This window comes from Haliotis asinina, chromosome 3 (genome assembly GCF_037392515.1).
Source record: "Haliotis asinina isolate JCU_RB_2024 chromosome 3, JCU_Hal_asi_v2, whole genome shotgun sequence".
NCBI lineage: Eukaryota > Metazoa > Mollusca > Gastropoda > Lepetellida > Haliotidae > Haliotis > Haliotis asinina.
In genome coordinates this window covers 72,718,970-72,746,046 of record NC_090282.1, presented here as the reverse complement: position 1 = coordinate 72,746,046, position 27,077 = coordinate 72,718,970, and the positions used below count along the sequence as shown (strand labels likewise).

The 27,077-nt window shown below is 40.0% G+C and overlaps 1 protein-coding gene across 1 annotated transcript in view; it reads left to right on the top strand.

Annotated features, from left to right (window-relative positions):
- Nucleotides 1-27,077, top strand: part of LOC137278426 (A disintegrin and metalloproteinase with thrombospondin motifs 12-like) — a 126,366-nt gene that overhangs the window by 62,527 nt on the left and 36,762 nt on the right. The window contains exon 3 of the mRNA XM_067810748.1: nucleotides 17,530-17,707. Coding sequence (XP_067666849.1) covers nucleotides 17,530-17,707 — 178 coding nt within the window. The remainder of the gene's footprint in view (nucleotides 1-17,529; nucleotides 17,708-27,077) is intronic.

Sequence of the window (27,077 nt, the reverse complement as noted above, 5' to 3'; positions counted from 1 at the left end):
GCAATACTGTATAATATGACTTCGCGGTGGTACATTGTACTGGCTGAATATGTGAAACTGATTTCAATTTAGCTTCAGGAAAATATTTTTGACAAATTACAGAAATCATCATGTATTCCTATCCCTCTTCCCGGGCCGCACGAGACGTAGAGGTCGGAGGAAATGTGTTAGTAATACAACCGTTTCTATTTGCACACTCAGCTGTGTACCATCGCCCGAAGGCGGGGAACGACGCCTTGCTAGAACTGTTATCTTTGGAGAGGATCTTGTTGTTGGACATACTGACACTCAATGTTTTGTAATCTCATTAACCAAAGCACAACCGAATGTCTCGGTGGGTAAATAGTCTGTGTACCAACATCGCGTTTGGTATCAGAAGAGTACATGACTTGGTAACCTAACATAGAATAATATCACTTTCATGTTGGATTGCTGAACCCTCGCTCCCGCATGAGCATGTTGAAGAGTGGGAAAAGAGTGATCGTTTGTGTATACCGAGTTAAGAACCATGCGCTATGACTATATATCGCCCCGATTTCAGAAGTGGAATTATCTATCTAGTCTCTGCCTTTCGTGATTATCAAGCCAGCTATAAGCACTTTGCTTCTTAAGCAGAAAGCGATTAATTTGCCATGTTGGAACTTTGCCGGAGAGACTGAAGAAACTGCTTACTTTACCATCCTGAAATAATAGTTGAAAAGCAGAAATGGATTCTTGAACGTCAGAGAAGTTAACGCGTAAAGGAACATGTTTCTTGGTGTGGCAACCTTAGAAAATGGTTTTAACAATAATATTCTGATAACGTTGCCGTTTTTCCTAAAGAATATGTAAGGTCAGTCTCACCTTAGCTATGTAGATGAGCATACATATGACAGATTGAGCTTACTGACCTCTGTTGTCATACCGAGATACTGATGCCGACATGCCATTGTGACAGCAAGACATGCAGGTGCTGAATGTTTATATGGCTGTCAGGTGTTTACGTTACATGTACAAGAAGACACGTATATTGCAGAAAGTGGTTCGAGCAGTCTTCACACTGACGATGTATAGTTGTCTTGTGAGGTCGTAATCAGCGTTACGGAACGAGCGGTGGCAGTTGGCAGTTGGCAGTCGGATAACCAAGAGATTGTCCGCCACTTTGCGAGAAATTGTATAACAGTGCCGTTATGTGCATTGATAGAAAGCATGGGCGTTTGTGTTGATTCTCTTTGCCGTTTGAAGGGGGGTTGGCTTTTAAATCTGGAAACTTGTAGACACCGCCAAGAACATGTGATGAATTGTACATTCATCCGTGATTATTATTTCATTGTGACCAGCGTACGTATGTATGTACATACACGCGTGTGGGCCTCAGTTTGTTGAGTGTTTTTTTAAGTAAGAAAAATATACAACCAATTAGTGCTGATGTACATGATTTTGCAAGTGTACGTACAGCGGCTGACTGTTATTGTTAAAGGCTGCGTGGTAGATACATTACGTTGTGTCATGATGACCCGGTGTGGTGCCTCTACTTTATTACCATGCGGGACTCTGGTTAACGGAAGTCCTAGGTGATCTTATGTACGTTCTCAGGAGCTTCAAACTCCATCGACGGTCTGTAGGCCTCGTTCCTCAAAGTTTGAGGCTTTAAACCGTAGTCAGCAATATTTCAGCTATATAGCGGCGGTCTAAAATGATCGAGCCTGGACCAGACAGTCTAGTGATGAACGCCATGAGTATCAATCAACGCAAATTGATACGACGACGTATCATCCATGTAAACGTACCTGAGCAACCAATACCGTTGGTCGTCTCTGTTACGACACGCATTGGTCACTGAAGACCATATTCTAGCACAGGAGCAGTAATGGACAACATCTTACCTTTCGGGACCGATTGACTGAACGTAAATAAGATACAGGTCAAAGTTAATAGTGTTTACTTATAGGCGCCAGTGTTTGATGTTATGTCGCAGTCTCTCACTTGAGTCCAGTGTAAAACAGTCATGATGGAGATACATGACCTTCGTTTGTATCAAGCTGCTCCAATGGACATACACCTTCAACACATTTAAACCTGTTCTATGTTTGTGTTGTCTCAGAGATACTAACAAGATAGGATCAACATGTATTGGAAGCTTTGACTGAATGTATTTAAGGCTTATATGTAAGTAATATTTCAGCAATATCAGGGTGGGACTCACGCGCGTTTAAGGTTAGTTGTTTTTGTGTGAAATTAACGCCTTGGTTTTCGATAACCAAACGAACGATCCCGTATGAAGAACGCTGATAAACGAGTCGTACACTCACACACTGTTCTGATGAAACAACCTTCCGCAGATGCATTATTCCTCCATTGTGTGACGAAAGCAAATGTGTAATCAGGAAATATGTTCGAAAACACCTTAGTAATACGTCACAGTCCTTTTAATATTGAAGTTTTTTTCTGGAATGAAATGCATATTGGCGTATTGTACGTTAAACTGAATGGATCTATTGACATAAAGGACAGAGAGGCGTCTAATCTCTCTGTACATCCGGTTGAAATATTTATTCATTATTTGACACTTCCGTAAATGATTGTGGGATATTTACTTAACTGAAGACTGCTTTATTGTTCTCGAGAAACAATGGTATTTAGACTGTTTAGTTTTAAACATATTTACAGCTGTAATGCTAAACAAGGCAAGTGTGTTGTTTTCTGATGGTAACCATTGTCAAAGGGTTTGAAGAAACCATTTGCGCAAAGTGATGTTGATGCTTAGGAGATTGCAGTGGTTTGTAAAATAAGAGGCATCATAACATAGCATCTCTTGACTGAAAGCGCTGGATTTTCCTTTCTCTCCTTTGGCCTCAGCTTAACAGGACAGCTCATTAAAATATTGTCTTGGTTTGAGGATTGGCCTATCGTTGCCCCTACTGTGAGTCATCAAAAGAAAAAGATGAAGTCTTGTGGAAGATGCTGCGTTTTTCAGCAGGACTACACTCGTGCATCATGCAGCGGGTGCAAGTCAGTGCCTTACTGAGGTTGGGTGTCTGCAAGCCGATGTCGATAGTGCCGTTTAGCAAGACGGTGTTGCCAGTACCCGTTTACAAGCCGGTGACGCAGGTACCCGTCTACATGCCGGTGACGCAGGTACCCGTCTACAAGCCGGTGACGTAGACGATAGGTCCTAGCCGACAATCTCTCCTCGTGCAGAATACTCCCTTTTTGGTACGAATTAGCATACAACATGTTTACAGTATTTGGCTTTTTTGTTCAGTTTTGGCAGATAGGATGATAGTTAAGTATTTACACACAAACAAATAAGTATTTATTGTCGACCATAGATACTGGGCCACAGTGGGTGGAGTTCCCTGAGTCTGCGATGAAATCACTTTAGAGGGTGGCCTTGGCCTTCCGGCACTGGCGATGTTGGTATCAGAGGAACATGGCTGATTATTTGTTCGATATCAGGTGCAGAACTGGGTGTAAACCGAAGTATGAATAGAACAACATAATTCGCCAACAGGAATTCACCAACGTGAAAGGGAGAGAAAATTTTCCTCTGTTAATTATGGAACACCCTTCAGAAAGGGAGTTGTTTCTTTGCCCTGAGTGTTGTCTTCATATTCCTTTGATATATCTACCAATTACCTTGGCAACCAGAAAAACTGAGGTCCAGAACCAAGTTCTTGCGCAGTGGCAGTGTTACCGTATAAGCACAAATCGGAGATGGAACAGAATACAGAACACTCCAAGTCTCCACTGCATATGTTTCGAAGATCAAATTACTGAACTGGAAAGCCAATCTTTGATGATACATTATACTTATGCCATTTGCATCAGATTCTAGTTTACAGAAGAATGTTATATGTAACAGCGGTGTATTTATTCATGTCCACTTCTGTATCCTTTTGGAGCACGGGCTTTGTCTCCTTTGTGCACGCCAAAAAACCCACGATCGTGGTTCGAATCCCTGTTACCATGGAGCCTCTGAAACGAACTCGCTTTGCATTCCTGTACTAAGTAACGTTGTCATCAGATACCGTACCAACTGATAAACACCTCTCTTCTTCTTGTGACTAATCCTGGGTGCATAATTAGTATCAGGGGAAGGCTTGACAGGCATATGTGTGGTATCTTGATGAATAATATGTCGCACAAAGTATTTACAAATTATGTGTGATTTAGTCATTTTTTGTGTTCACATGGTCACGTATATATGTGTCAGTAAGGAGAGAGGGACAATAACATGGCTCCTCTGTAGCCTAACGCATGGCACGAGGGATGTTACGGTATCTGTATCAGAGGCGCTATGTTTTCCTAATTTGCCCCAAGCGGGTCTCAGGAAGCAGAAATGAGGGTGGTTGATGAACTCAACAAAACGGTTTCATTTACCACCCTTTAACTGCCTCTTTCATGATTAACCCCAAGACCTTTCATCAAGGCACATCATCCCCCCATTATGTCTCCAAGTCGCTTAACCTTCACCCTTGCCAGATTCAATTTCGACACCTTCCCAAGGATATTCTCTATGATTAATCCAGGAGCTAAACAGACAGACGCCCCTCCTCAATTCGTACCAGAGACTTCCATTCCTTTTAACACACGCTGTTCCAAACGTGTTTTTTTTAAACAATGAGACTTGTGTTCCATAACCTAGCTTTTACAGTTGCCTTTCACCTCCCATAATATTTATTCAGATTGACATGAAGGAAACTATTAGTTTGCGTTAAGTTAGCTCTTGGCTGTCGAAGTTGAGGTCAAGTATGGAACGTTGTTGCTCATGAAAAATAACAAAAGACACAGCAGATATTAAGAGAGAGGAGAATCTGCGTGAGCTACCTGAAGACATGTCGACAATCAGAAAATAAAAGATTAAGAAGGATTCTAGGAGAGGTCTAATTGGTATAAAAAAAAATAATGGAATCAAATTTCACTGTTTGTGTGTTTCGGTATATTAGATTCGACAAATGGATTCTCTGTGTGACGTCAGCAGCATAATTATTTTAAGGTGTGTAAATGTGTAGGAAGTGACATTAACTATGGAAGTAGAAAGTGACACCCACTCATATTTGTATAATTCACCATTTAACTCCCACAAGAAACAAAGGTAAACACATATAATATGCAGAGAGCAAATGTCACCTTATTACCATGTCACAAAGCACGGCATGATGTAGTTATGGAGCGAATAGGCAGGTCCTTTGCCCCGACTTTCGACATTTCTACTTTCAATTTCATAATTGAAACACTTACATGTTAAATGGGCATTAGATATGGTGATCATCTGTAATATCTGATGAACTGTGGCAGTATCTGGTCACATTAAAGACTTGCCCTTTCAATTCAGAGCTTTATATAACACTTGACGGCAATTATATAGGGCTCACAAAATGTATCCAACTGTAAGGCAAATTACATATAAACATTTTTTCTGTGTGAGGTTAGTGACATTTATTGTTTTTTCTAAATGTTTTAAACTTAGAAAATTGACAAAAAGATGCACAAGTGTGTTGTGGCAATCACTCGCCCGCTGAGTGGAAGCAAGTCAACAAAGTACATGACTAGCAAGGTGATACATGATACTGTTGTGGCTTACCAGGAGTAATACGGAAGGTCTTGTATTTACCAGTGTATATTTGTTTATTGCTTCACATTTACCATAGCTTTCGTCAGCTCGTCATCCCAGGGAATATATGTCAAGTCGGTTTCATAAGCTAGGTTCAGTTATGTCATTGCTTGTAAGCTGAACAGATGTGTTTGCAATAAGGAGACGATCATGACAGATCAGTGTTAGTAACATGTCGATTCCTCTAACAGTTTCATAGTTCCCACGCAATAAATGTGTAATTTAAAAGGATCTGCACCAAAATCCTTTCAAGCACCGTTAAAAACTTCCTATTGCGGAAACACTTTATCCTAAATCAAATGTAAGATAAATGTACAAATTAACCGTTATCGTTGACAACGCCACATACATCTGTTTCTCGCCTGATCAGAATGTTATTTGAACACGTGAACACAGAACAGCACTGAGTTCTGGAATTGGAATTAAATCGGACATTAGACTGACGTGAGTATTTAGGGCTGGGGGCGGTTTACACTTACCAAGTAATGATAGTCTGATTTATTCAGCGTGATATCGTCATTAAGGAAAGTTGGAAGGTTGGTGAAAGGAAGTGGTGATAAAACCCGACCTGAGGAGATTAGAAAGTCTAGACCTCGGTTGAAAGGAACCTCTTGACTTTAGAAGTTAGGGTTACTAACATGGAAATACAGATGGGGCTTTGGAGGTCAGGTAATCATATTGGACGGTATTCTAACAAGGTTCAGCACCGTTCGATGACATTGCGAGTCTGTTACAACGATTTTCATCCTTACGGTTTCCAGATCTGGAGACTGTTCAGTGGAAACGCCCTTCAGCGTGTTTGTGGCGATCCATTTAGTTCAATCCATCGTTTCACGTCACCATTGAGTGAGTGAGTTTAGTTTTGCACCTCTTTGAGCAATATCCCAGCAATATTAGGGCGGTGGACACCCGAAATGGCCTTCACATATTGTACCATAGACTAATGCTTAGTCAGTGAATATATTCAGTTTGGATAGTAACAAGGTAAACACATTCAAATTACAAAAGGAGCCCCAGTAAGTGGAAAGGAACCGGGGGAAATCGTTGCTTCATTTAGGGCTTTAGCATTGCAGGGGGATGGGGTGGGGGACGCTAGGCATTAAGGGAAATAATAATTCAGGGACTGTGAATGTAACTGTACCCAAGTGGGGAATCTTCGTCTTCGACGTGATTAGTGAACCCTTTAATCACTAGGCTAACCATCCGTGTCTCCTATGCCAGACACAATGGGTACTGTGGCACCCAAAACCAATCATTCATGTAACCAACAAAGCGGTCTAGATCAGACTGTAGGGCTCGGAAGACTTCGTGTAATATTTTATTACAAAGTTGCCACTTATTCCAACCTAACATTGACCAGACAGATAGACAGACAACAGACATAGACGTTTACAACTAAACGCTTTGTGTATATTTTTGTTTTTTTAGTCACATATTTAGCTGCATTCAAGCTACATCACGGAGGCTTGTAAATAAATAAAATAGTTTCGAACAAGAGTAATAGTTTGTTCATACTGTAGACTATTCGGGGTATGATGAAACCAGATTACCGGAGTCCCCGACATTAGCTGTCGAATCCTTCCCTTGTAATAGCATCGTACTGCAAATGTTGCTGACGTTGGTATATTCTGAAATGCAAATACATGCAAATTTCAGGTCCGTAGGAACAAATATGAAAGAATGCTCTTCGCGTAAATAATGTAGCTGAAGTAAACTCGACCCGCGAGATGAGTAAATTCACCTATTGGTATCCCCGTCCGTCACATAGCTTCACTGCTGCTGAAGTCCGCACAAACGGTTGGCCTTATTCACTGACAACGGAACAACAGAAGAAGGGCTGTGAATAATGGGGAAAGCGTTTAGTGAGGTCCACCTAACAATATGGCATCCATTGGGAGAGTTTGATATATCTACTACACTCATGGATAAAATATTTCGCCTGCCCTTGAAATCAGACATTTATGTGTCAGTGTGATAGATACGAGATAGACGTGGGATATCTTATATACAAGTTACGGCAGATGTGTCTAGGAAAACCCTTGCTATCATGTACAAAATGTGTTGAGGAATTATTTCTGTTTTATGTAGACTGTTTATTTCTATCAGCGTGTTGTTGGCATTGTGATCGAGTCAGTTCATCCTGACACACGTCGGCTGATGTGGGCCGATACTGGCAACACCTTGCATGACATACCGCGTGGTGCTGGAGGGAGCAGAATGTAAGCACTTATTTATAGTGCTGTGCTATGTTCCACTATACTTAGCCCTATGATTATTCTATAGGTCCATGCTTAAACTAGGCGGGGTAGCTTAATAGTTAAGGCCCTCGTTCGTCGACTCGATCGGGTTGGATTTCCCACATGAGTACAAAGTGAGAACGCCATTTCTGGTGTCCCCCGCCGAGGTATTGCTGAAATGAGGCGTAAAATTTTACTCACACCTTGGGCAGGACATTGATACCCTTTATGCAAACACCAGATGTCATCAGAAATTGTCAGTGATCCATTCGCAACATTTACACTCGCAGTAAGAGCAGTGTAAAACTAAACTCACTATCTTACTTCATCATAGGATTGCGACAATCGTAGCGCAGAGCTCACTTTGTGGAGGGAGCCCTGGGTGAACCTTTGCACAGCGGCTTGTTACGGCTGTAGTAAGGTATGAGAGTGAGTGAGTTTAGTTTTATGCCGCACTCAGGAATATTCCATCTTTATGGCGACTGTCTGTAAATAAACACATCTGGAGCAGACAATCCAGTGATCAACAGGATGAGCATTGATCTGCGCTTTTGGGAACTGGTGACATGTATTAACAAGTCAGCGAGCCTGGCCACCCGATCTCGTGAGTCACCTCTTACGACAAGCATCTGGTTCTGAAGATCAATTCTAACCCGGATCTTCACAGGTACAAACCGTGAAGAAGAAGTGCTTGGTGTTTTCCCATAAACAAGATATCCAAAGCTACCCAATATGATGTGCCAAGTGACCATCCTTTTGGGGCATTGGTATCATTTGGGTCGCACTCTACCAGCATGTGATGAAAGATATTATGTGACATGAAGTTTTTACTTTTTTAATTCATTCTAACATGTAATCTGAAAAAGTGTTTCTGGTGATATTTTCTTTCGGTAAATGCATGTAGGCTATTGTCATTTAATACCACCAATTCCCGCCATGCTAGTTAACCCCTATATTATTCATGTGATATCTGTGTTAAACTCATCAAGCACGACAAAAGCTGTCTGACAGGTGTGTCAGCGAGATCAGATTGGTGTTTGGAGGTAGTTAGTCTCTGTTTGTATCACAGGTGATCATGTGTTAGGTGTACTTCCACCTGGGGCGCCGGGAGGTACCGTATGGTGTATGTCAAAGGCTCCAGCATTCAGAGCTGCGCCTAACTTCAGCGTGAGTCGTAGGAAGAATGTGTCCCGTTTCAGAAAGCTATCGTAGCGCTACGGCTGTCGTAGGTCTGGTTGCAGTATAGGAGGTATGAGAGTCATACGGATATGATAACTTCGTGAAGCGGGCCCAGGGTTGTATTGAGATACATTCAGGCCTCGGCCTGGACAAACTTCGAACGAAATTTTTCTGAAAACCCACTTTGTTTATTTGAACAATGGAGGCCTTCAAGGACGTTCCATGTGTAGATGGTGGGAATTTAGAAGTTCAAAAACTCATGTTTTCTATATTACTTTTAGTAGATAACACCAGTCCCATTTAGATTCAGTTCTCGCCGCTGTACAGGGTCAAAGGCAAGACAACATATTAAAACACTAAACAGTAATTAATAAACAAAGTGCTAACACCAGGTGTTTTCGAAACGAATTCGCAAGTCACTCAATACGTGTCGTAAGTGTTATCTTACAGTACATCCTGCTGCGGTACAAGTTAGTGAGTGATTATGGTTTTTCGCCGCTTTCAGCAATATTCCAGCAATATTACGGCGGGAGTTTCCAGAAACAGGCTTCACAACCACTGTATTAATCAGAGGACGAGTTGGTGCACGTGTTAGGTTTTTATCTTATGGCCCGTTAGCTGTTTTAAGAGGTTTTCAGACAGGAAATATCATGTCATTGTTTAATGTATCCTGCAGTGACACATCAATTACATACTGGCAGATATTACAGGATCTCAACGAAGGGTCGGCGTGGCGTGATACAACTGGCAATTGATACATGTATAGCTTAATTTCATTCTATCTGGGTATCTACCAAAATGGAAACAGTAATGTATTGTGTCGGACTTACATGGGTAACAAAGAGCTTGCATCCTGTGTGCGATGCATAACGTTCTCAGAATGAGCACGGCACGTCAGTGATGGACTATGATGTTCTGATGTGTATACAATGCCATGCAACAGTGATTCAATGTTCACTGTTACATCAAAGGCCACCGCTATGAAAGCACGTGGAGAGAGAAGGCAGCATGTGCTTTCTTCAAGAAACACGGTATCTGCCGCTGCAACTCGAGAATGATTGAGTCACCAGAATTCGCTATCTCACAGACAGTTTTAGACAACACGGTTCACTGACATGGACCAACTGCACAAACACAAAATAAAAACTCCCACTTACATTTATTATTTCTATTTAAACTGTACTTTTTGATGGCATATCAACTTTCGCATGGTGTAGAATAATTAGATTTACTAGTACGTGAGTTCGATATTTGTATTGAAGATTATATTTTAGAGGGGTAAGAACACAAAGGCAATCAGTGCTTTATGCATATATTCATATGTATCGTTTACATGGTAGTGGGGTGAATGCGTGTGTATGTACCTCTGTATGCAACTGTGGTAGGTATACCAGCAACTAGTCTCACTAAACCATCTCGTTTGAAAGTAACAATGTGATGTGTTCAATGATTAAGTGAAAACAAAACTAACGGCAAAGACACCAGTGAAGGTCCGGGTTAGAACTGGTCTTCAGCAACTCATCTTGTCGTAAGAGGTGACTAACGGGATCTGGTTGTCAGACTCGGGTTTTTGTTTCAAACGTATCATCATTTCCAAGTGGTGTTCATGCTGGTGACCACTGGATTACATGGTCCAGATTTGATAAGTTAATTCTTACAACAAGCATCTATCCTATAATCTATCCAGGTTTGAATATTGTTGATCTTCAGAAACCCACGACTGTCGTAAGAGGTTACAAACGAGAGCAGGTGGTTGGTACATATCGTATCCCCGTTGCGCAGATGATCATGCTATTGATGATCACTGGATTGTCTGGTTCAGGCTTCGTTATTAACAGACCTCCGCTATAGACGGTATTCACGCACTAACTCACTCACGCACACGAATGAAGAAAAATAGAAAAGCACGGAAGAATTGATGACAGAGGTCTATCCCTATGTAAGGCGACCAGGAACATAGGTCACGTCTTGTTCGTTCGCGCCTTGTGCCGTGAAGTTCATGTATCGCCATGGTGTTAGCTGTTGGAAACATTAATTTCACTGTCTACTATCAGCTCCCATTACAGTAACTGTCTCACGCTAACATAACTCCACCGACAGGTTGTTGTGTCGTAACAGCCCGGAGTCACCAACAGATATACGTACAGATGTTGTCTGTAAAGTGACTTCTCTCCTGCAAGTGCTGGTAGCCCTGAAGTATGAGGTATTCCAGAGCTGCCTTTGAAGTGTATCTGCGCCTTGGTGTTATGCACAATATAGTTCATGGTTTCGTGTTTGTGCGGAGCGCGTCACTGTGACCGAAACCGACAAATGACGTAGACACATACTTACAGTATTTCGAATGTTGTTGGTTGCCGTGGGTAAGGAAAAATTCAACCAGACGCGACCTAATTATATATCTTGGCAATATTACCATACTATTGTTCATACGCACAACCTGCCTATATCGTAATTGTACTATATAATAAAGTTTAAATACCATACATTGTACCAGTGAAAATTGACAGATGAAATTATAGAATTACTTTTCATTCAGATTTTAGGACCGAAAACGGAAAATTTAATTCAGTGTTTTCTCGAACTTGGTGAGAGCATAATTTTTATACTCATCTGAAGATGTTGTGATTGGCTTCCCATGCAAGTGTTTGACAGTGTTTGATTGGGGAACAATATCAATACCAAACAGTATAAGAGGGCCCCCTGTCTGATATTCAACCCTCTGTGTATTTTGTCTGGTATTATGTTCTCCACAGACAGTACCTGTTTCCAAATGGTGGTGGCGCTCACTTGGGTGGTCGCCTGTATCCAACAATTATCATCATATATTTAATGCCATGTTCTGTGTGGGCTATGCACTTTAGTGATCTCCTTCACGTAATTATTACTATTTTGACAATAGAATTAATGAGGTAAACTGTCTTTGATAAATGTCACTGGCGTCACAGGGGATCATGGTGTGTCTTTGAACAACAGTAGATTGTTTCCTTAAGCAAGACACAGCAAATGGTTTTAACATTTGATATGTAACACAAAATGCAGGAGTAGAGCTGTACATGTAGACAAACCAAAGAATTAAAGCGTGAATGTTCCAATTGTAGAATCCTGTATTGAAAGAGCAAACATCAACTAGGAGAATGGCATTCTTGCTTTGGGTTTTTCAAATCGCATTAGCTCTGACAGAAGTATTGCGACTGTCATTTATGATAAAGAATATGTGTACCCCAACTCTATGTAAAAGCACTGTGGTTGTTTCTTGCTGGTCTATCGCCCTCAGACAAAAGATTAGGCATGGATATGTAGCTCCCTTCCATTTCTGTGCGTTTTAAAAGCATTCATAGAAGAATACTTTCACCAGCAAGACCAATTTCTTTCAGTTTTATATTCATTCCTTTAACACAACTATTGTTCCCACAAACCTCAGACACATAGCAGTGTTTCCCAGGACAGTACATGTTAAAAGAAAAACATATAAAGAGGGATAGTGAGAGTCTTCTGATGTTTGTACTATATACCTTGTCATTACAAGGTACTCTGAGTCTCTTTTACCCAAGTCACTTTCCCATTCACTCTGTTTCAAGATATAGTACTTAATACTAGAACCCTTTGTGCCTAACTGTATGTGCTTGATACCCTCTCTGAGAAATGTATGGAAACCTTTGCCAATTACCAAATGCCCTGCCCTGCACCAGCATTTTAACTACTCAGTCCAACTATTTAATTGTAATTATGTTTGCATGCACATACCTAGGGACTCATGTCATCTATAGTATAATGTCCATTATAGCCCTTGTTCTGCTTCATATCAGCCATAGACAGAGAGAGAAGTGTCAAATGAATCTGGTAAAAGAAACACACGATAATCCTAGCATGTAGTCATTTGCCATGTACTGCAAGACACATGTCTCTCAAGCACCTGCGATGACAGACAGATGTGTCATTGAGGTCGTTGTTTCTACAAGCAACATTGATGCATACTGTAGATCTGTTCATCCATACATGTTGGCTGTGACAGTCTGTCAAAGGGGGAGTTTCCTTTCCCAACTCACTGAATTGGGCAATGACCTCGTGCTTTAATGTCTTGCTGCTGCAACAGATTGGTTTTGTTCTAATAAACAAAGAGATATTTTGACATTCCTTGGAAATCGTTTCATGGGTATGTCGCCTTTGAAAACGTGATTTTTGTGTGGATTATCATTAGCCAAGTTCTAGATCAAGGCCAAGCAGTAGCTCGACTCTCGCTGTCAGTAAAACACACTTCATGCAGGTTTGAGGTCAATGTTATACTAACTGTTCGAATAGAATTCTGTCAGTCTGTTGGATTCTGTCAGTCTGTTGGATTCTGTCAGTTTATATATTATGACATCATAGTGGTTATTGACATGGCCAAACTGTAAAGGACAAATTTACCCATTAGGTCATACCGAAATTCTCATTATCAATTCTCGAACTTTCAACCTTTGGTGAATAAAGTATGAACTATTTGTTTTAATGAAAGGGCATGTTTCTATTTGTTAATTCCCTTGTCTTGAAGTCAATGTCCTTGATTTAATTTGTGGAACATTAGAGTCTTTAACCTCACTCTTAACTTGTATTTAACACTGATGGGTTTTTATCCCCCCGGCATGTAATGCGAGAGGATATAGTCGATGCCTCGTCTGTCTGTCCATCCGTACGTCCGTCTGCCCACTCTTCCGTAATTATTTTGTTTGCGGAGCATAACTCAAAGTGGTGCGTTTTGCTGTTTACAGGTTTTTTCATCTATTATTTTCTCGGTTTCCATGGAAACGTTTTGCACTTAGTCTCAAAATGGAGGGATGGTCTTCGTTCCCGGAGCAGAACTCAAAAATGTCTTAATATCTTTCAGCAAAACTTGACAGATATGTGTGGCAGTGGTGCCTTTTGCTATTTATAGGTTTTTGTGATTTATCATTTTCCGGGTTTTCCACAACAATTCGGACTTAGTCTCAAAATGGAGGAATGGACCTCGTTTTGGGAGCACAACTTGAAAACTGTTTAATACCATTCAGCAAAACTTGTCAGATATTTGAGGCAGACCACAAAGTGGTGCCTTTTGCTACTTACAAAGTTTTGCCATTTTTATTTTTCCGGTTTCTATGGAAACAAATTGGACTATATTTTTCATGAATTCAATGGAAACCATTCAGACTTAGTCTAAGAAAACATTAAGTAACTGTCAGATGAATTGTCCTTTCTATGTGTGGGGACCAGGGGAGGGGATATGTCATGTTGTGATGACTCTTGTTTTTGCTGTTTGTGAAAGACAAATTATAATCAACAAAAGGCAAAAGAATCTTTGCTTGGAATACTTTTCAAATATCTGGTTGAATATATATAATAGATTATTTTATGCATGTTGTGTATTCAATATAATCCAGTTGTAACATACAGGTAATGAATCAAGGATCAATATCTGAAAGAATGAATGTTGGAAAGAAATTAGGTTATAATTTAAAAAAGATTTTGTTTACCTCATGCAATTCCTGCTACAGTGTTTCCAGAGGGCTGAGAAATGAGTTTACTGCCAGAGTCACGCCTCTTTCTCCCATTAACTTTGATTTATGCTGATCAGGCAAGTTTGTTTCCCAATTTACACCTTCCAGTTACACAAGAAGGAATTCGCCACCTGATTTAACTCAGATTAATCATGAGAATATCGACTTTATCTCATAGCTCCCCAGAGAGTGATAGGAACTCCATGATTAAGAATCTGTGGTGAGTCAATATAGCATACATATCATATCTTCGAAGGCTGATATAGGGTCTCAGGGAAAGGGAATAACATTTAGAACTCTCTCTATCAGCAGTAATGTTTATTACTGTAGAAAGTTGTTTCTTGGGAGAAATTTGAAATTTCTAAAGTCTCTGAATGTCATTTAGTGATGTAATCAAGGTTGTACTGGATAACCTGGCTAGACTGTGGCCTGGGTTGTTTTCATTCTTTGCTGTCTGGTTGGCTGATGTTTATGGTTAGGTAAGAGACAGAATCCCTATACGTATACATTATGGGCATGTTTTTGAAATTTGTAGTTGACATGAAATGTTAGCTGGGGTAAAATAATTATTCTTTCAACAAATTGAAATGTACTGTGTGCATTGTGGTTTGCTTGTAATTGCCTTGCATTGTGTTTGACATTTCAAACATTTGCCTTCATAAAAAGTGACCTGTTTTTTGAAGGAAAGAGGATTATTGTTTTACCAGTAACAGATAAAGAGTAAACTATTCCAGATTTCCATGAAATATATGTTTGGGGCTGTCAGTTTCATACTTTAAGTGGGTGTGACAAGTTGCAAAATGTTATTTGTGGATAAATAAATATTGAATAGGAATGGCTGAGAACAAAGAGTCCACACACAGATTTGATGTGAGAAACAGAGGTGAGGGTATGAGTGGATGATGAAACATACTGATGACACCAAACAGAGTTGACCTGCCCTTCATCAATGCTGGAGTGAGTGAGTGAATGAACAAGCAAGGATTTATGCTGGTTTTTGCAATATTCTTGCAATATCATCATGAGAGACATAATGCTTTACACACTGTATCCCATCCTCGATATCTCCAGGGTAAACATTCCGATAACTCTCCACTATAACGTTTACCCTGGAGATATCGAGGATGACTGTATCCATGTTGGGAAATGATCCCATGTCTTTGAGCATGATGAACAAATGCTTTAACCACTAGACTACCCTCTGCCCCATTTCAGTACGCAAGTGGCTGGTGACCACCACAAGCAAAGCTATTTATCTTTGGATTTTTGTTAGAATAACTGTTTCTCCTGCAGTTGAGTTGCCAGTACAGGAGACATTCAGATGTAATTTACATGTTTCCATGGCTGGAGGCGTCTATTCCCTGCAGTATTATTGTGCAATCAAGGAAAAAGTCTTAGTGATAGAAACAGAAAATGTTTTAAAAAGACCTTATCTTAATGTAACATACAAGAGATGATTGATGAAGCTGCCATTAGTTGTCGTTAATGTTTAACTAATATCAAAGTAGATCAGGCAGGACGTGTGTCTTTGACAGCCTCTGTGTAAAAACGCTATCACAATCTCTGCAGCTGATGTACTTTGTTGGTTTCTGCTCATTCCGACCAGAAAAAGAACAAATTCAACACTGGGGTTTCTGACAAACTGAATCAACACATCATATCAGCCTGATGAATGTGGCGAGTAGCATATGTCAAACTAGTTGTACAGAAAACAGTTTATTTATTGTGGTAAGAAAGTAGTATCTCTTTGTTAGTTGAAGTATATATGATTAGAGTGTGGGGGTTATGTTTGTGGGGTGTCGGTGTGTCAGATACGCACACAAGTCATGTGTGTTTAGTAATGTGGTTACCATCCTGTGGGTTACCTTGTCAGAGTCAGGAACAACTCCACAATGGCTTGTGTGTTTACTTTCGACTGGGTCGATGTACATGGAGGTACAAGTGTGGCCAAACAGCGAGTTATATATCATAGTGTTGACATGTAGCTGATAATTACAGGGATAGATATGGACAGTGGAAATGTGCCACAGGGCACTGTAAAGAGTTTTAAGAGAGCCCTTTACAAACAAAATGTGGCAACTGAGAGAAAAGTTTCAATCAATCATTCAAAAAGGGCTGGAAAAAGTTGTTGTAAATTAGAAAGTTGCACAGGTACTGTTTTTGAGACTGATACTATACTTTTTTCATTTTTGAATTAGCCATGGAGGTAGTCAAGCGGTTAAAGTGTTTGCCCATCATGAGGACCCAGGTTTGATTGTTCACATGTCTAGTGTCCCTTGTCATGATACTGCTGGAATATTGCTAGACTAACAGCTGTCTCTGAAATGAACATATATTACTGAAAAAAAACATTGATAGTGAAAAAAAATAATATAATGAAATGGAGCCCTGAGACTGCTATGGAAATCTAGACTTTGCATATTTTCTAGACTTGTGTGGTCTTTCTTGGATGTATATACTTCAGGGTGTGTACAACAGACTAGAATATTGCTAAAAGCAGCGTAAAAGCATTCACACTCAGTACGCAAATGATTTCATTAATGCATGTTTATGTGTAAATCACTGCACATGGGCATCAGATTTTATGTGCAAAGGTCTCTGGTGTTTGTAATAAATGTTATCAATAGGTCTAAAACTATGATTTCCATGTGTGTCCTTCATTGCAGAACAAGGTCAATTGGAAACAACTTTTGTTTTATGAATGTGACATTTCGATACATATTTTTGTACTGGTGTCAAGCAGGTGTGCATCAAATAGCAAGATCATGTGATTATACTTGGGGAATTCCCTAATGTTTTCTGAACACATCCCTGGTAACTGTTACACGAGGTGTCAAATGGTCATGTATTTCTGGGAGATGTGTTGATCTGGAAAGTGTGGTATATCCCCAGTTTGTTGATCCGGTCAGGTCTTGGACACTAATGTCCAGGGATATTCACTGATACACCTCGGAAAGTGTGGTATACCCACAGTCCCTCACTCACTGTAATTGTCTTGTTTCAGATGGGATTTATGCATAGCCATGGAGAGGAGTATTTCATCGAGCCTGTGAAAGGCCACAACAGCAGCCACAGCCCAGAACATCCACACATTATTTACAAGAGATCAGCATTGCCTGCTGGTCTGGATATTGCCAAGGCCCACCATCAGGACAAGGAGCATCAGTCTTGTGGAGTTTCAGGTAGGAGCAGGTATTTGATTCTTTTGTTCTGACACTGATGTCACCTGGTGGCGCTGATGGGAGTCTGCCAAAATGAGTAGGCTTGATACCATAATACCATAGTCAGCTATGTAGACTCTGAGTGCCATGTCTTCAGGTTTTGTAATATATACTGATGTCGCCTAGTGGTGCAGGTGGGAGTATGTTTGAGCTGGGAATTGTATTGCTGTGGTATACCACAGTCAGCTATGTAGACTCTGAGTGCCATGTCTTCAGGTTTTGTCCTTATACCGATGTTGCCTAGTGGTGCAGGTGGGAGTATGTTTGAGCTGGGAATTGTATTGCTGTGGTATACCACAGTCAGCAATGTAGGCTCTGAGTGCCATGTCTCCAGGTTTTGTCCTTATACCAATGTCGCCTAGTGGTGCAGGTGGGAGTATGTTTGAGCTGGGAATTGTATTGCTGTGGTATACCACAGTCAGCAATGTAGGCTCTGAGTGCCATGTCTTCAGGTTTTGTTCTGATACTGGTGTCACCTGGTGGTGCTGGAGGCAGTATGCCAAAATGAACATGTTTGAGTGGGGAATTGTACAGCTAGCATATATCATAGTCAGATATGTGGACACTGAATTCCAAGGCTTCAGGTTTTGTTCGAATAATCTGTAATAGTCTATGTTTTGTCTATAATCCAACTGAAAAAAAAGAATAAGGAACCATGGACTCAGTGGAAAGAAAATTCAAAAGTGATCATTTTGACTTTGTGTGAATGAAAGTGTATTTCTTGATTAATCAGGTACTAGGTGTAGTATGCACTGAGTACGACTCTTATCAGGATGTGTAAGCAAGTTTTGGCATTAATCTTGTTACAGCGTTGTACCAGTTGATCTGTAAATTAAACACTGGGACAGTTAATCTATATTATATTTTCATCAAATCATCATCATCATATCATCATCATGATGAAGGCAGTTATGATGAGCATGCTGACTGCGGAACAGGACTGAACTGATCATAGTCATGACAAAACTGTGTGTAACAAATCTGATAACATCTAAAGTGTTCTCGAGTCATTGTTGGGGCTCTCAAGCAGATACTTCATATACTATGTTATGCCTTTTTATGTATACAAGGTGCATGATCAGATGAGTATACTGCTGTGACCTTAATATCTATTCATTAAACATCCATCAGCTGTTATCTGGAAGTAATCCTGTGTTTTCTCGAGGTGTTTAAAGCGGTGGGTTTCCTAGCATTTAATATTGTTCACTTAAACATACATTATGTGCTTAAGGAAATTTCTATGCTACAATACGTAGTGCAAATGTTATGATATTTCTTCTTGAAGTAAAGTTGTAGTTGAAATTATGATTGCAGTTTAATTGACTTTGATTGGATCTTATTCCACAAATGGATTGTTTTTGCACATGCTATGAACAAGTTAATTGTAAATGTTGCAAGGTGGTAAAAACAACTTGGGACTGACATGTGATTAAGTTTTTTCAAAGTATATAAATTACGTACTAGCCCTATCTGGCAAAGCCTACGAAAAGCATAGGTCAAGGTTAAGGTTAGGACCAAGGCCAAAGCTTGTTATACTGTTTTTGTTTCTATTTTATATGATCATATCATTGTAATTATTTGTCTGAGACCTGATTTCTTCCCTCTAGCAACATACAACATTTTTTTATGTCAAAGGTCAAGGCCATCTGTCAGGTAATCGTGAAAAGGGGTTGTATTATTCATTCCCGCTATCCTAGCACCAGACAGTTGTTGCACCTTGTCTAGTAGAAAGGCATGGGATGTCTACATCAGTAGGGTATTCAGGTACAGGTCATGTAAAACTTCCCTGCTGATTTGTTTGTTGCTACTTCATGAAACACACTGCATGTTTTCAAGCCTCCCTGTTGAGAGTTAAAAATTATTACTCAACAATCTTTGCCTGTAATGAGAATCAGAGTGAGGCTGTGTGAGCTGGTTCATTGCTAGTCATCATAAATGAATGCCGCTGTGATGTTCATAATATCAATTACTGAATTATCTGGTCAAGACATTTTTATTTACATGTCAATGCCATATAACTAGAATGTAGCCGAGTGTGGCATTAAACCAGTGCACCTAATAAGCACTTCATTAGCACCAGTCATTAACAACTCTTCATCCAGGATGGAGTGGAACTATGATAAGTTCTGACACCATGGGCGTTGAAAAGATAGGAGATTTCTGGGTACCATTTCTGCACTTGGTAGCAGATGATATTGCAGACATTCCTTAGCTAGTTGGTGAAATTGAATACTGTTGATCATTTTGAAAATTGGAATCAGCTTGTGTACTTTACTGCGAGGAGGGTGACAACTGCACTGACACCATTCTCATACTTGGTTGGAAATGCTTTTTTCATGATCTTTGAAATATTTACAAAGTGCAAGTAAAATATTGACAGGTGTTTGGTGATAAACTGTTGAGATGTGGTTGAAGGGGTAATGTGCACCGATTGTTATTGCAAGAAATAAACATGTCATGCACAACAATCTCACTTGCTGAAACTTATATAAACACTGCTGTCTGCTAGAGTAAACCTTGTCTTTCATCACTGATAAACTATAATTTGAAATGTACACCTCAGAACATGATCCCAAATCTAATTACTAGTTTTTAAATTTGGTGAAACAGACTAGATTTAGTTGAAAAGAAGAACATTTCAGAGGTGTAGATCAGTTATGGAGATTATTTTTAAAGTGTTTGACCTTTGCTTGAGATGTTTTTTGAGGAACATAACCAACTGAATTGACCTTCTGCAGTTGCCACTCATATTGTAGAACATGTTAAACAGCTGTTCTTACACCTTGAGTGAAATTTAAGATGATATATGACATGTAATGCTTTGATCATGCTTGAACATGTTTATGTTATGAAAGATATCCCCCAAAATACACACTCTATAATTGGTAAGCAAGAGAACTAATAAGCTGTGTCAGTTTCAGTTTATATTCCTTTAATGTTCTCTCATGACTTTCTGGCTTCCAATCCTGGTATCACTGCTGAGGAGTAATGGCATCGTTCACAAATGCTGCTTACTTCATCTTAGGAGTCAGCCATTTTGAAAGTGAAATGTGTCCTCCAGAATTATACCTAGAATAACAAATAGATTCTGAAATGAACTTTTTTACAGGAAAAACGAGCTGATATAAAAAAAAAATATAATGAAAAGGAGTCCCAAAAACTTTCTTCATTGTCCCAGAAGCTGTGGAAATCTAGACTTGCCACAATTTCTAGACTTTTCTAGGGTTTTCTTGGATGCATTTGGTTCAAGGTTTGTGTTACAGACTAGATTATACCTTGGCCTACAAGACATGGGTTTTGAGTGGGGCCAGTATTATCAAATTTCAAGGGTCCTTCCAGGAAATATGATGGTCCTGGGAAGTAATGGAATATTATTTTAATAAATAATATTATTTTGTCGAAAATTTACATCAGTCTTGAGTTTGGGATAAGGTGCATATTTTTTCTGTATCCTTTCCATACATATGCATGAGCACAGTTTGGTGTTGTGTAAATTCCTGCCCAGGACTGAAGTGTTCTGTAAATGTCCTAAGTAGGCATGGAGGGAATTTCGCGGCAGTTTCTGTCAATTTATGTTGGCGAGTAATAAACAGAATACTAAACTCGCTTTCGTGAAATATCCTTTTTGTTAAACTCGTTAAAGATTTAGTATCAAACTCGCTTTTGTTTGTTTGATATCAAATCATTACCTCGTTAAATAAAAATGGTATTACACGGAAGGTGGTTTAGTATCCTCTATTTATTTGCAGTGGAGAATCTGAAGTACTGGATCATTTGAATATGTATGTAATGATAGTCAATTGCAACTTCTTGATTGCAGTGAGTGTCATGTTTCAATGTAGGTAGTAACACTGCTATCAAGCAAGTGATATCACATCCCTTCACTCAGTTAAAGGTCACATGCAACCAAAAAAGCAAACATAATTAAAACACAATTATCACCTATTCATGACATATAATATACATTGCTGCTTGCAAAAAACAAATGTTTTTTTATGTAACGAGTAGATTATTTACTTGTTTGTGTACACAGCCAAGATTACACCACTGCTCACGACCTCATACTCCGGGCATGCATACTGTTTCAATCTCCGCAAACCTATTCACTACGCAGCGCAGCACAGCTGTTGAAACCACTTTTCCCCCCAGCACTAGGGGAAATTTAGTGAATGGTTTGAACTCCAATTTCGCGGGCTTTTTTTCATTGCGTTTTTTTTTTCAACTTTATAGGTTGAACTGGCATTTTTGATGATTTGTTTCGGTAAGTGCACACAGTATTGGAATCTACAAAGTTGTGTTTTACATTGCATGTGACCTTTAAGGTATCACCTATCTTGTGATGCCTGGTTGTCTGTAAACGAACTGGACCCACTGATTTAGCAGGTAAAGCATTTGCTCATCACAATGAATGTCCAGGTTCCATTCCTGAGTTTTGTATGATGTACAAAGACCATATTTCATGTCCAATGGCATTGCTGGAATATTGCTAAAAGAATATGAATTCACACGATGAGATAAGTGAATTCTAAAATGTTAGTCAGTGAATGATGTATTATCTTTGGGAATGATATCTTGGGAAATGATATCAGTAAATAATGCAATGGAATAGTAAACAAGTCCTTTTTTTGTTAATTGTGTGAAAATTACTTCACATGTATCTAAAAAGATCGCATTCTTTCTTTTGATACTTTAGGTAACATAGTGTTCAATTTCTTGATCACAAACTTCTCTGAATGATAGTGTTAGATTTAGACCTGTTCTGAATTGTAAAATGAGTAATTTGTTTGCTAGGTTTATGCGATGTATTTGTTCTGATGATTTACCTGCCTTTGTGTGTGTTTGCTTACGTTCACCTTAGCAAACATGTGGTATTTACGTCACTTTTGATTTGGAATTAATAAACTAATAATATAGACTATGTCATACAATGGATTCTGAATTGATAGAGGTTTCTCTTGATTATGGAAATATGGTTTTGGTGCTTTTTATTTGAGAATTAACTCAAGTATGTTGCAACTGATTAAGTTTCATTTGAAAAACTAACATGAAATAAAGGATCACTTAGCCTGCATATTTGTTAAGGTTTCAAAATGGTCATTTTGACAGCAAATGTACAGGTTAACACTGGGAGAATTAAAGAATTCTAACAATGTGTATGGTTAAATGATGAGCCCTCTACCTACCACCCTCTACATGCTTGTCCAGCAGTCTGACTACAATGTGCCTACAGTCACATACAAAGTGTTTTACCCTCAGCGATGGTGTTTTGTTCAAAGGCAGTTTTTCAAGGGGATGAAAGAGGTATGAGAGTGGGTTTAGACATATAGGCATCATTTATTTCATTAGATGGCTGGGTTGTCCCATAATGTGTTGCTTTTTATCGGGACTAACTAGGATGAATAACTGTATAACAACAGCAAATGCCCTGGTTCTAATTCATGACAGTTTAAAAGTTTTTCAGTCGGGGCTGGTTAGCTCTTGGTGAGTCTCCTTTTGTTGGGACTGTCAAGTTGATAGATGGTACAGGTGTTTTTTGTTGACATGTGTCCATTTAAAACACTTGATTCAGGGTACCTTGTGTTTAAAAGAATTTAATGGACACTTACTTAAGATGGAATGTTTTGATACTTGCAGCATGCCTGTCTTTTAATTTATTTGTCATTTAAAGGCGATGAAAAAGGTTCCCATGCATGTTGGGTACCCAAAATTCAAAACTTGCAATTTAGATAGCACAAGATACCTACTTTTAGATATCATCATTAAATTTGCTCATGTGATGTACTGTCATTATCAGCAGATTAGTATCAACAAATACCACTTCAATTTTTAAGAGACTTCTGGAGCTTGCCTCTAAGTTAATGAGTTTTATAATCACACTAATTACATTTAGGGACATTTTCAAGTACATGGTTATACCATTTTAATTTGAAATGTTTTCATTTATAATAAAATGTTCATAGAAATTTTCAAAATATTTCTTTATTCTTAAATTGGAAGTGATGGAGAGTAGAAATGAACAAGGACTTTGATTCAGGTTAATGCTCTACCACAGAATTTATAATACTGTGTATTCCATTTTTACTGTAATCCATTGCTTTAAGTACAAGCTATGTATGGTTGCATTTGAATTATGAACACTTGGAGACATCATGACTTACTGCATGAGTCATGACCAAAACTCAGATGCAGAATTTTGACTCTTTGGCCAAGAAACTAAACGTAATCCCTGGGTTACATCTAAACTATAAAGATTGGGTTTGGGTTTGGTTTGGTTGTTGTTTGACACTGCGCATGCAGTTATTTTCCAGCTATATGGCGGTCTGTAAATAATCAAAACTGAACCAGAGAATTCAGTGGTCAACATTATGAACATCGATCTACGTAACTGGGATACGATTGACATGTGCCAACCAAGTCAGCAAGCCTGACCGTTAGCCACCTCTGATGACAAGCATGGGTTTCTGAAGACCAGTTCTTACCTGGATCCATTCATCATGACTTTTTGCATGAGTCCTGAGCATTATTTCAAGTCATTCATGAACCTTTTATACCAAGGTACAAAACAGGTCCATGCAAAGTGCATTCAACCCAAAAGCAGATTTGACAAAACTGAATCCAATACATGTAATAATGACACATTAGACTTATTAGTTATAGTGCTTTAAAAAACTAATTTAGAACTATTAACCAAAATGGTAAATAAAATGAAATCTGTGTAAAATATGATATGAAAAACATGTCCATTTGATTTGTGAATCCCATTACAGAGTAGAGGCACAAGTAGTATAGGGAATGGGGAGAAAAACCGGTAGCGGGTACACTTTGCTCAGAAGCTTCTGAGTATAGCTAATTCTGCTACCAGTATATATATTCAAACAAGACCCTTCGATAAGACCACTTTTCGGCTGCTCCCAATTACTCCCAATTATAGTGTATTCCCAATTAGAGCTATGCGGGTACATAGACATAGAAATATGCCAGGAACCAAGCTCTCGCGAGAAGCATATACCGAGATCCGATCGGGTCGTTTGTCCATTCGGGAAGCGAAGAGGAAGTATCACATATCGCAAGCTCGATACACACGAATCCGAGGTGGTATAGACAAGCCCACAACTCCCGATATATCCGAAGATTTGGAGGCCCTGCTGCAGAAGTGTCGCCCCATGTTGCTTTCCGACCGAGAGAAACAAATCCTGGAGCAATCGGGACACACCTTCTACGAACACTACCAGATCCCCAAACAGTTTCTCGAACTCTACTTGCTGTGCTTTCGTCCACTAGTAGAAGCCGGCAAAATAGTTGATTTCGTCTACATCTACCCACCCAACCAATTTCAACCCTCGGCGGGTAAACTCCGAATCATTCTCGCTGATAACTGCTATCCGGGACCCAAGGACAGACACAACCGATGCACCGACTGCCTAGCCACTCTATCGGAACTGCCTGCTCTCTTCGGACCCGACAACTCTACGTGCAAGTGTGGTGCCACCGACCACTGCGTCGACAGCAAGAAATGCATTCTCTGGGAACAGAAAGCGATAGACTACACACCCCAGGAGCGACTTCCACTCGAGGTTCCAGAAGAGATCGAGGTTGGCAGCTGTTGTGTGAATATAGAGAACCTATACGACAACGCCTGCCTTTTCTGGAGCATACAATACGCACTCCTCATCAACAAATTGATGGACTGTTGTACGTGTAAGGAGAAAGAGTCTTGTATCTTCTGGCTGTTATCGGAGAAAGCAGAGGTACCACAGGGGCGGGGTAATATTTGGCATACCCCATTACCCGACTATGGTGGACCCAAGCATATGGAAGTAGCACCCCCTCCATGCAGCGAACACAAAAAAGCTGCGAACGTCCCAGAAGGAGTCTACTTATGCAAAAAGTTTGCTGTAGCGGGACACGAAGGGAAGAACCGGCTGTTATTGCTACTCGATCCCCCGACTGGGGAAACGATTCCAGTCTATGGCTACAAGATACGAGAAACGATTCGGGCTGCCGGGGGAATAGAACGCCTACGGTTAGTGCGGGAACCGTTTCTATGCAAGCTCGGTAAAATCTGCTACTCACCTATATCAGAAAAGAAAGACGATAGAGAAATCGAATTACTGCTTCCAGACATTGGACGAGAATAGGTCCGGCAGCTCGCCTAGTATTTTGGTAGATGCAGTCGTGGGCTTACAAAGGACGAATACTTATCTAGGCTAGTTTTTCGTATTCCAACTGCTTTTCGTGGTACCCTACTACTTTTTTCCCCTCAAAAAACAACACTCTACTGCATAATGAAGGGATCCCCACGTTTCGTCTTGGGTGTTTCTACCTTCTCGGTCGGTGTGTGCACTGATTTGCTGTGCTTCCAGGTCTTGTAGACGACCTTCCAGAGAAAAACAGCGGCTAACGAAAGGTAGGTCCACCTTTGGGCTGTTTCTAGTATCTGCCGCACCTTCTGGATATCCAGATGGGTCTCTTCTTGTTCCTCCTCAACGTTTTCTATTTCCTCTTCCTCATTATCCTTATCCAGCATCGACAAGATGTCGACCAACAAATTCGTGGTTTGCTCCATATGAGCCGGCAACGTATTCGTGGTTTGTTCCAAACGAGCCGACATCGCTGCAGTTTGCTTCACACTAGCCTCTAGCCTCCCCAAGCGGTTGTAGAAGTCCTGGATGGTGGACACAGTCGGCTCTGCAGCAGGCAATACGCTCTCGCTAGGGGGTAAGATGGCCGCAGGCAATACGCTGCCGGCAGACGTCTCACTAGCGGGAGCAGGCAATGCGTCTGTGCTGGTCGGAGGTTCTACAGCAGGCTCTCGCCATATGTCGTAGAGTCTTGTGGATCCAATACCGAAGCGCTTTTTGACCTCGCTTGCTGGGAGCACCCCTCGAAGGGAGTGTATTTCTTGGACCTTTTCCGAAGACAAATCTCTTCTTGGTGGCATGGGGTGTTTTTCCTGGGAATATATATATATACCATACTTCCTACTTGTCTATATAGGAACCAATCCTCTCCCAGGAAACTTCTAATAATGCTTAGCAATGCTTAGCAATGCTTAGTAATGCTTAGCAAATGCTTAGTATTATTAAGCATTTGCTAAGCATTACTAAGCATTGCTAAGCATTGCTAAGCATTATTAGAAGTTTCCTGGGAGAGGATTGGTTCCTATATAGACAAGTAGGAAGTATGGTATATATATATATTCCCAGGAAAAACACCCCATGCCACCAAGAAGAGATTTGTCTTCGGAAAAGGTCCAAGAAATACACTCCCTTCGAGGGGTGCTCCCAGCAAGCGAGGTCAAAAAGCGCTTCGGTATTGGATCCACAAGACT